This window comes from Silurus aristotelis, assembly GCF_946808225.1.
Source record: "Silurus aristotelis genome assembly, chromosome: 17".
In the NCBI taxonomy this organism is placed as follows: domain Eukaryota; kingdom Metazoa; phylum Chordata; class Actinopteri; order Siluriformes; family Siluridae; genus Silurus; species Silurus aristotelis.
This window is the reverse complement of record NC_139590.1, coordinates 10,432,200-10,442,490: the sequence shown is the minus strand read 5'-3', so window position 1 is coordinate 10,442,490 and position 10,291 is coordinate 10,432,200. Positions and strand designations below refer to the sequence as shown.

At 40.4% G+C, this 10,291-nt stretch overlaps 1 protein-coding gene across 1 annotated transcript; it reads left to right on the top strand.

The window, feature by feature from the left end:
- Positions 1-2,691: 2,691 nt before the first annotated feature.
- On the top strand, positions 2,692-9,263 carry nags (N-acetylglutamate synthase). The gene is made up of 8 exons (XM_083567101.1): positions 2,692-3,347; positions 4,125-4,411; positions 4,506-4,719; positions 5,017-5,197; positions 5,915-5,954; positions 7,222-7,353; positions 7,472-7,654; positions 8,118-9,263. Exons 1-8 carry the CDS (start codon positions 2,973-2,975, stop codon positions 8,293-8,295), a joined length of 1,590 nt encoding a protein of 529 aa, XP_083423227.1. The 5' UTR covers positions 2,692-2,972; the 3' UTR covers positions 8,296-9,263.
- The last annotated feature ends 1,028 nt before the right edge of the window (positions 9,264-10,291 follow it).

Sequence of the window (10,291 nt, the reverse complement as noted above, 5' to 3'; positions counted from 1 at the left end):
AGCTTTTCAGTGTAGTAACAGCCACAGAAAAGGGCCCTGAGGCACCTGTAGGGCCTGCCCGATAGGAGAAGGGTGAATAGTCCATGATTGGAGTAAGAGGCATCTTTGATAATTCCCCTCACCCTTTGCAGACAGTGTTTTTGTGAATGTCCTCTAAGGTGGGTAGCTGAGTGCCAATGATTCGTTGGGCAGGTTTCAGCACCCTCTAAAGGGCTCTAGGGTTTCCCTTTACGGTAATTAGAAGTAATAATAATATGATTTAACTGGACATCTACTGCTATGCTCACATACTGTAACCAGAGTACATGCAGTTTATTTCCACTCTTGATAAAAGTGCAATAATTGTTGTCATTTGAAACTAAGTGGTTTTTACGTACAACAAAAAGTTTCTACTGAAGCAGTTATTAATGCACTTGCCATATTCTGTCAGTGCCATGTTGCCACATGAAACATGATTCATCTTCCAAAAACACAGTTTCACAGAGTATGTTTAGAAGATGCATTTATACCTGCCATGCATTCATGTTGGGCAAGAAGGCAGCTTATTTTCTTTCCTCCTCATTTTTATGATGTTAGATGACTCTAAATCTTTCAGAACCGGTGAGTGGGTGAGTGTGAGAACAATATGTGCCTAGATTAGTTGCCAAGTAGCCTCATGGGACAGGAGGAGGACAGAGTGAGTCGCTTTGCTCTTCTTTGCTGTATGTGGGAATAGACATGGCTCCACCTCTCTCCCTCTCTCTCTCTCTCTCTCTCTCTCTGTAGGTGGCTGATGCCAAAAAACACACAGCAAAAAATAAACCCCATGTGATTCAGGACATTTTGATTTTCCAACCAAAGTAAACAGCGCTTGATTTGATGTGTTTCTATATTTGCTCCTTCACACAACACAATCTGCAGGAGTCCTGACTGGGTTCTGTGTCCTCTCTCAGACCTCTAGTTGTTTTTCTTTCGGCTACATTCTGACTCATCTCCCAGTTCCTGAGTGGATCAATCAGTTTGTCCTCATCAAGACTGCTAAAAAAAAGATAACATGATTGGGGCTGCCTGGGGAGAGGGTTTAAACAATGGTGCAAACCTTTTTCACTACATCATATATTGCATTATTGGTTATATAAAGCAAGTAGACCATCATTTCTTTGTTGTTACTTTGCATAGCTTTTAGCTATAAATAAGCCAAAGGTAGGAGTGGGGAAGATAACAAGAAGGAGAACGCTTGAGGAGATCCAGACTCAATGAGGAAACCCATCCTCTTGTAGGTGACAGTGAATAGTGGAATTATAAAATGTACTGTAAAGTCAGTCAGCACTAAATGTGTACAGATGTTCAGAATGATCTTTGTTGCCTTTACAAAAGGTGCAAGTTGAAATTATTCAAGCAAGATTATCCACTGAAGGATGCATTAAATGATAATACATAACATAAGATATAAATATTTTTAGAAGATATTACACAATTGTTTTAGACAATTAAACTAAATTATGTTGATATTAAACATTAAAACAAATATTACAATTACAGCAGAATTGTTAGTATTACACTCTATACACATTTCTTAACATATATCTCGTAATTAAATGTCTCCATTATTTATTTATTCTTAGTAGATCAGGCTGTGATATTGATTTGGAGACGGTAGACTCAACAACACTGTACACACAGTACCATTCTGCCATCTGCTGCTCACATCTGTACTGTACACATACACCATGTTCCATAACTCAACATCCAACATATGTTATACATCAGTTGCCATATAGAGGATTGTTACTATAAACCTAAGACATTTGTGTATTTTTTAAAAGATGTGTAAACAGTGCAAATAAAAGACATTAGTAATGACTTGATTTTGCAAATGTACACCTCAGCAGTGGGTCTTCATCCTGCCTTCGGAACAAATGTTATACTTTAGAGAGAAATTACACACTTCAAGGATTTTATTATCAGTTACCGATCATAACTTTCACACTCCCACACAAATCTGACACAGTTTCTCCCTCTGTAAATAATAAAGATGTTATATTTGAGTATTAAATATGTCAGCATGTTTACTCGGTGGTTCTCAAACTTTTTTCTGCTATTCCCCACTTTAGAGGGGGTGGATTTTCAAGCCCCACCTATCTTCCGTCACCCCAAAAAATGGTAGTGAAATACTTTAAGTTTAAAAATTATGGAGCAACACAGAAGCTTTGAGGGTGGATTTGAACTGTACTTTATGTCAATAGTCTGCTACAATGCCTCAGGACCACAGGTTGCATTTGATCACCATCACTGCATCACTGAGCAGGGAACAAACCTACAATTATAAGTAACAAACATTCATTCTTTATTACCGCATTACCTGTGTAAAGCTTTTTTTTTAATAAGCTGAAAACATTTCTAATTTGTTGAAATATCAAGTTAAAAATCACTAACATCATAGCATCAAGTTCGGAAATAAAGATAATAAAAGTGTAGTTTTACCCTAACTAATGTTGTTTTAATTTACAAAACTATAAATGTATGAACTTGAGTGTATGACTGATTTTATATATGAACTATTACTTCATTGAAAAATGTAAAACAAGATTTAATTTGATTATGAACTATGTATTTGATATATATATATATTAATCATGTACGTTCATTGCACCCCACCTGTCATATCTTTATTCCCCCACCAGAGGGCAGCGCTCCACACTTTTGAGAACCACTGAAAATCAAGGAATTTTTAAGGAGTGTTCCAAATCATCACCGGTACATCCTTGATGACTAATTGCACCATAGTGCACAAAAGCGGGCACATGGAACAAGGCTCATATTGAAAGCGTCATTCCAAAAAAAGGCGTGGTTACTGGTTGTGGCCACGCCTTCGCGCACATCAATTAGGAGCCACGAAGGCGTTTGCTAGTGTAGTTAGCGTAGCGTAGCATTAGCGACTCTGACAGCTGTTAGAACTCGGTTTGACCGGACACGGCTCGCTTAAACGAATCATGGCTAAGGTACACGGCGGGGCGTCTGGCTGTAGGGCTTTCGTCATGGCCGGCCAGTTTTGGTCAAAACCAGCGCCTCCGCTGCCTCAGCCGCAGCAGAACACGGGACAGCGGAAGCTCGCCAAGATCCAGCGGCGCATGCTGTCAGTCACCGCCGCCGTGCAGGTTAACAAGCGGCCAGTCCAGACGCAGCAGGACGCGACCAACTTCGTCCCGCTCTCGGATCGCGGCGTGTGGTCGAACCGCTCGCTGGTCTACCGGGACGTGAAGGCGTTCCTTAATGAAGTCGGCGGCGATCCGCGGGAGGCTCGCTACTGGCTGACGCAATTTCAACGGGCTCATGTTTGCAAAGCGCCTGCTTTCGCCGTGCTGGAGGTGAGCAGCACACTGGCTTAACTCACAACGAGTTCAATAAATCTGCCGTCAAAACAGTTGCATTTTCTTCCTAAATACTTTCATTTTTGTAGCTTTGTAGCTCAGAAAACCAGACTCAGAGGGTCTATTGTCCACCTTGAATTAACTGCTGAATAAATACCCCCCCTTTTTTCCTAAACCTCTCTGAATGCATTGCTCTGGTTACATTGTCTATTCAACATAGTGATCATTCAGAAGTCCAGTGGTGATTCTATCAGCTCTAACCAGGACATGAAATACATTTTCTGGCACCTGGTGCCTCTCACACCTGGACTTATTTGTACTTATTAGGGAGATATTATGTGTCAGGATCATATATGAACTCAGAATGATCCACCACATACATGCACGGTATCTGCTCAGTGGTTGTCTTCTGACTGGTCCATATATTGTCGCTGGACAAAAAAAAAATTATTTGTATTCCGGACGTACGTGATGAAACGGCTGAATATAAAGCAGACGGATGTTGAACAAGTCTAGAACGAGAGTTCGTAGTACTATTGTTAATGATGTTTCTATTACTAGTGATTTTCCCTTGACAGTTTGTTTTATGCTTGTGGAGACAAATAAACATGATCTGCTAGGTGACATGGTTATAATAAGGAATTAGGAGACCTGCCGAAACTTGTTTTGGTATGAGAAAGACAAGGGGAGAACATGCATTCATTTGTCAAACATTGCATGATAAAGTGTGATGAAAATTTATAGATAATGTGTAGTTTCATATGTTGTGTCCAGGTTGACCCGTCGGTGTTTAAAAGCATTGAGATGGTGCAGAGCCTGGCGTTCGGCTTGTCCTTCCTGCAACGAATGGATATGAAGACCGTGGTGGTCATGGGGCTTCCTCCTGAGTTAAGGAAAGAAAACGGTGTACCAGATGGACCCCTTTCCTCTGACTATAGGACTATACTGATAAAATATTGCCAAGCTCTTGCCGAAGCCTTGCAGCACAGCTCTGCCAGTGTCATTCCTTTCTTTAGTGCGGAGTCAATGCTGCGTCTTCAGGAGCCTCCACACAGCAGCAGGTTAGTCAGCACGCTCTCCGAAATCCGAGCAAATACAATTTTAATACCTGTGTGGATTCAGTTGCGAGTTGTTTGCTCTTTGTCTGTGTACTAGTGGTGCGGCGTCCATCCAAATAGACACGACCCTGCTTCAGTGGAGTCTGGACTGTGGGGCCATTCCCCTGGTGTGTCCTGTGGGCTGTGATACAACCGGCTGCTCCACTCTCTTCAATTCAGTCGATGTCACTGTAGCCATTTCTCGAGCTCTCAAGCCGATCAAAGTCATGTTCCTGAATAGCTATGGGGGTCTCCGTAACCAAAACATGAAGGTAGATTTGTTGCTCAGATCACCTCACAATCAATAACTTGATCTGTCATTAATTAAAAGAAAAAAAATCCAGGACATCCAAAATTCAAATAGTGTCATTTGTTTTCCAAGTGTTTTATGCCAAAGGACTTGCTTGCCATGGAATATACACACACAGGCATTCAATTTTATATTTGTGTGTTAAGCATAAAATTGCAGGTTCAGGTCTTGGCTGAGCTGAACCTTAAAAAGTTTTATATTCCTTTCTTTTGAAAAACATACATTTGGTGAGTTGATTTGGGGTGGCTGTGTGTTTCAGGTGCTGGGTTCTGTGTCTCTGCCGAGTGACCTGCCCCTGTTATCCTCAGCTGAGTGGCTGTGTGCGTTGGAGCGCAGGCAGGTCAGCGCTATCGCTCACCTCCTCAACCAGCTGTCTCCAGAGAGCTCAGCAGTCATCACTTCAGCTGATACACTCCTCACTGAGCTCTTCAGTCATAAAGGTGACACACACATACACAATGTGTGTTTGTTTTCATTTTCGGAGCCAGATTAATCAGTAACCTGTGAGATAGATGCTATTTTTGGTTTCCAGGTAAAACATACAGTATAAATATAAGATATTCAAGTGTTCAGCTTTATTTACTTTATTTTACCGAATCTAATAAATTCAATTACGGTCCAGAAAACAGTTCAGCATTCATCAGACACTCTCGTTATTACCTGTAGAAAAATCAAATACTGCACTTTTGTTCCAGGTTTTTTGTGTATTAGTTGAATTCTATTGTATTGCTCTTTTTAATCATACTCTTCGATGGTATCATTCTAAATTACATTTTTGCTGATTTTAATAAGTTAATGTTAGAGTTGTCTTGCTTTTGGTCATGTTGTAAATGTCTTGATGCAATTCCATATGACGTAAATTGAAGCTGAGTGAACAGTAACAGATATGCTGTAACTGAACTGGCTATTTTTAGAGGAGAGGAAAAGGTCAGCAAGTCTCATAGTTGTGGCAGTGAGCTGGTTGACCTCTATGCTTTTTATTTTTTATTTTTTATTTTGTTAATGCATGACTTTCCAATTAGGAATTATCCTAAAACCATTGAAAATAAGGATTTGGAATGTCAGTTGTGTCATTTATGCACATAGAAGTGCATTTGTAATGCGCTTTTGCTGTCATATTGAGTCATTCACTATAAATCTTTTTTCTTTTTTTGCAGGATCTGGCACCATGTTCAAAAATGGAGATCCCATTCATAAGTATGTGATTTTTTTAAATGAATTTTTTTATTGTTTTCATTTTTATGAAGATTTTAAAATACTACTTAGCCAAAACCTTTCCACACTTAAATTATTCTGTATGATCTTTTACAAAGCATAATTATTTGTGCAAACACTCGTTCAACTAGAAAAGATTAGATACGAACATAAAAAGATTTTTAATTCTTAACTGATTTTGAGTATTTATTCAAATAAAAAAAATAGGTTCCCTGGTGGTTTAGTGGTTAGGATTCGGCGCGCTCACCGCTGCAGCCCGGGTTCGATGCCCGGTCAGGGAACCAACCCCAGCAATTAGGGTTGCACAAGCCAGTGCACTCTCAGTGCCGGTCCCAAACCCGGATAAATGGGGAGGGTTGCGTTAGGAAGGGCATCCAGCGTAATAACGTGCCAAATCAAACATGCGGATTATCCGCTGTGGCGACCCCTAATGGAAGAAGCCGAAAGAAAGTTTATTCAAATAAAAGAAATGCTTCAAAATCGGACCATTTCTTGCCATTACTTTGTTGAAGTACTCATAGGAGTCTTCAAGGGAATAATTCTACAGGCTTGATAAACCTGTATCATTCTGAGAGATTAAAGGTGGATCTTTTGCTATAGTGCTGTATTTACATCTGCCTAGAGATGTGCCTTGACCTTGACTGAGCATTGGTAAAGTCAGGTACAGATGTGGAGGCCTGGGGTGCAGTCCGCATTCCATTTCATTCCAGTGGTTTTTAATAGGGTTTAGGTTAGTGCTCCATAGCAGGCCACTCAAGGTTTGGGTCTCCTAGTTTAAGTAAAGGGAAAATTTAATGTACCATATCCAGAGACATCTTATACAATTGTGTGCCTCCAACATTGTGGTAACAAAGGAGCAGATATGGCTAAAAAAAAAGTCCCAATAGTGTCCCAATACTTTTATGCATGTACAGGTAGTTGCCGACTTAACCGATGCAACTTACAACCATTCGACTTTACGACCACAGTCGCTAGCCGCGATTGATAATTTTACAGTGCTGTACAAATAGCCTACTCTACTTAAGTCGACGACTACCTGTTGTGTATTTCAGTATTTTCAGCATACAAACTATATACAATTTTATTAAATACATCTAATCATATTATTTCTCAAAACCTGGGGGTTGTGAGAATACTTTCTGTATGTACTGCAAGTATACATAGTTAAAGAAGTGTATGAGGATCTAGGTGAGCCAGACCTCAAAGGACACTGTTGATATTTCACGAGATCATTGTCACTTTCTCTCAGGTACAGTAGCCTTGAGGGCATAGACATGGACCGTCTAGTGGCTCTGATTAACAAGTCTTTTAAAAAGACGCTAAAGGAAGACTACATCAGCTCTCTTAAGGGCAGACTTCATTCCATCTATCTGTCAGAAGGGTAACATCACCTTTACTTGCATTCTCAGACTTTTATTCAAAATTGCTGTACACACGAGTAAAGCAGTGTGTGCTTTAGTAAAAGAACCTCGATCAATGTCCTGTTTCTTGCTCCTCAGGTACAACGCAGCAGCTATCATCACCTCGGAGTCCATCAGCAGTGGGATTCTTTATTTGGATAAGTTTGTGGTGAGTGACAGCAAACAGGGTCAGGGTACCTGTCAGATCCTCTGGCAGTGTATTCGACAGGACCTGGCCAAGCTCTTCTGGCGATCCCGTGCAAGCAATCGCATCAACCATTGGTGAGTTAGAGACAACACGTGTGCACATGCACGCACACGTACACACCGCAACAAGTTTGTTGTTAAAATTCTCTGAAAGGCTGTTTACCAAAATCCCTCTTTCTGCAAAATAAAGTTACCAAACTGTAGTCTCCTGCTATTTTGTAATTTCAGTAAATACAGGTGTAGTGAACATGAATATAGAAATTCCTTCATCTTACAGTAACTGCTTCATCCTGGTCAGGGTTGCAGTAAATCCAGTGTCCGTCCTCTGAACACTGTGGGGTTGGGGGAAAGTGGGAACAATCAGTCTGATGATATCACCAAGGCAGCAAACTGTTATAAGAAACTTTTGTTCAGTTTGTGACCATGTACTGTGTATAATGAATTTGTCATGGCGGAGACCAACTAGACCAACTTTTTACTGTCTGACCTGCATTCCAGCATAAACCTACCTTAGTCTTACTATCCTCTCATTCCTCAGGTACTTCAAGCACTGTGACGGCAGTTTCGTGAACGGCCGCTGGACCGTCTTCTGGGTCGGCCTGTCAGATATCCGCGAGTCATACGAGGTGGTGGAGTATGCCAAGCAACTCCCAGACTCATTCTGCCAAAACTCAGAGAGTGACGCACCTATCCCGCAGGCGCCCGCTGGGTCTTAAACTCTTCCCCTGCATTTGACACTCTGGATTTCAACATATGACTGTAAAAGGCATGACTGTGTGCCTTTTACATGACCTTGACGTATGGCATTACTTTTAAAGCTTGGGGTTGCTGAGAGTGTCTTTTCTCTTGTTTGCTAGATTTATTCAGATATAAGGTGAAATTAGTTTGTTCTGGCAGTCCTGCTTTTACACGACAGGTTTGAAGGACATTGAACTGGAAATTAAAATTCCTCATTAAAAAATTGTTTACAGCATTAAGCTCTAGAAGATGCTGGCATTGATACACTGTGAAAGCATTTAGAATTTATCAAATTATAGCACTTATACTGATGTTTTATATCACGGTATCTTGATACTATATGGTCAAAGTGGACATTTCTGGCAGACTTATTGATGCACTATATGGACAAACGTATGTAGTTCTTTTCCAAACTGTTACCACAAATCTAAAAGCACACAATTGTATAGAATGTCTTTGGATGCAGTATAACAACATTTTGCATTCACTTGAACTTGAAAACCCAAACCTGTTCCAGCACGGCAATGCCCCTGTACACACAGTGAGCTCCATGAAGATATGGTTTGCATGGTTTATATAAAGCTCTGATCTCAACATTACTGAACACCTTTGGGATGATTCGGAACACTGACTGCACCCCAGGCCTCATCAACCTACATCAGTACCTGACAGATATACACAAAGCACACCAGCACACTCCAAAATTTAGTGGTATATCTTCTGAAGATTGGAGGGAATTATTTGAGCAATATAGCGTAGCTGTTTGGTAGTTCTGACACGCAGTTAAGTTACTACTATTATTTTACAGTTTAATAATCAGGTATCAGGAATGTAAAGCTCAGATTACAGAGTATTAATTAAAAACAAATTTTGGTTATGGGAAAAGCTATTCAATATGTTTACATTTCATTGTCACAATTTTCCTGAATTAAAATACTATATCTTATTGTGTGATTTATTAATCTTTTATTCATCTATTAAACTTAAGACGTGCCTGGACATGTGCTGGTTTAAGCAGGGGAACCTTACGTGCCATGCATGATTTCAAACCATGACGTCTTAGTGTATTACCAACAGTAACTTTGGAAACGCTCTTTTCAGGTCATTGACCAGCTCCTCCCGTGTAGTTCTTGGCTGATTTCTCACCTTCCTTAGGATCATTGAGACCCCACGAGGCGAGATCTTGCATGGAGCCCCAGTCCGAGGGAGATTGACAGTCATGTTTAGCTTCTTCCATTTTCTAATCATTGCTCCAACAGTCGACCTTTTTTCACCAAGCTGCTTGGCAATTTCCCCGTAGCCCTTTCCAGCCTTTTGGAGGTGTACAATTTTGTCTCTAGTGTCTTTGGACAGCTCTTTGGTCTTGGCCATGTTAGTAGTTGGATTCTTACTGATTGTATGGGGTGGACAGGTGTCTTTATGCTGCTAACGACCTCAAACAGGTGCATCTAATTTAGGATAATAAATGAGGTGGACATTTTAAAGCAGACTAACAGGTCTTTAAGGGGTCAGAATTCTAGCTGGTAGACAGGTGTTCCCCAGGTGTTAGACAGGTGAAAATGACCCCAAATACACCCCCAAAATATAACAAAATGTGGAAAAAGTAAAACGCTGTGAATACTTTCCGGATGCACTGTAGGTAACGTGTCCAGCAGTTAATGTGAAGGTTGTAATATTTCACCACAAGAGGGCAGCACTGACTCATGAATAACCACAAGCTGGCTCTAAAGACCATTCCTGAGTGTTCAGTCTTGTGAGGATGAAATACCATAAACACTATAAAGATCTAAAACACTTTATACTCTAAGTACAAGGAAAAACATAATGCATAGTTGTGACTTTGCAACTGTCAACGTAAAAATACACAGCAGTTACTTACAGTTAAAGCATCAACTCATTATTTTTGTCTCATCCTGTGTCCTGTTGTGTTTCCCCTCATTTGCCACTTGTGTTTAAGAAACTTTAGAAAAATAC

Excerpts from the sequence above, each read along its gene's own strand:
- nags (XM_083567101.1), top strand. The coding sequence starts at position 2,973 with ATGGCTAAGGTACACGGCGGGGCGTCTGGCTGTAGGGCTTTCGTCATG. Across the intron at positions 5,955-7,221 it reads AATGGAGATCCCATTCATAA|GTACAGTAGCCTTGAGGGCA; the intron begins GTATGTGATTTT and ends ACTTTCTCTCAG. Across the intron at positions 7,655-8,117 it reads AGCAATCGCATCAACCATTG|GTACTTCAAGCACTGTGACG; the intron begins GTGAGTTAGAGA and ends CTCATTCCTCAG.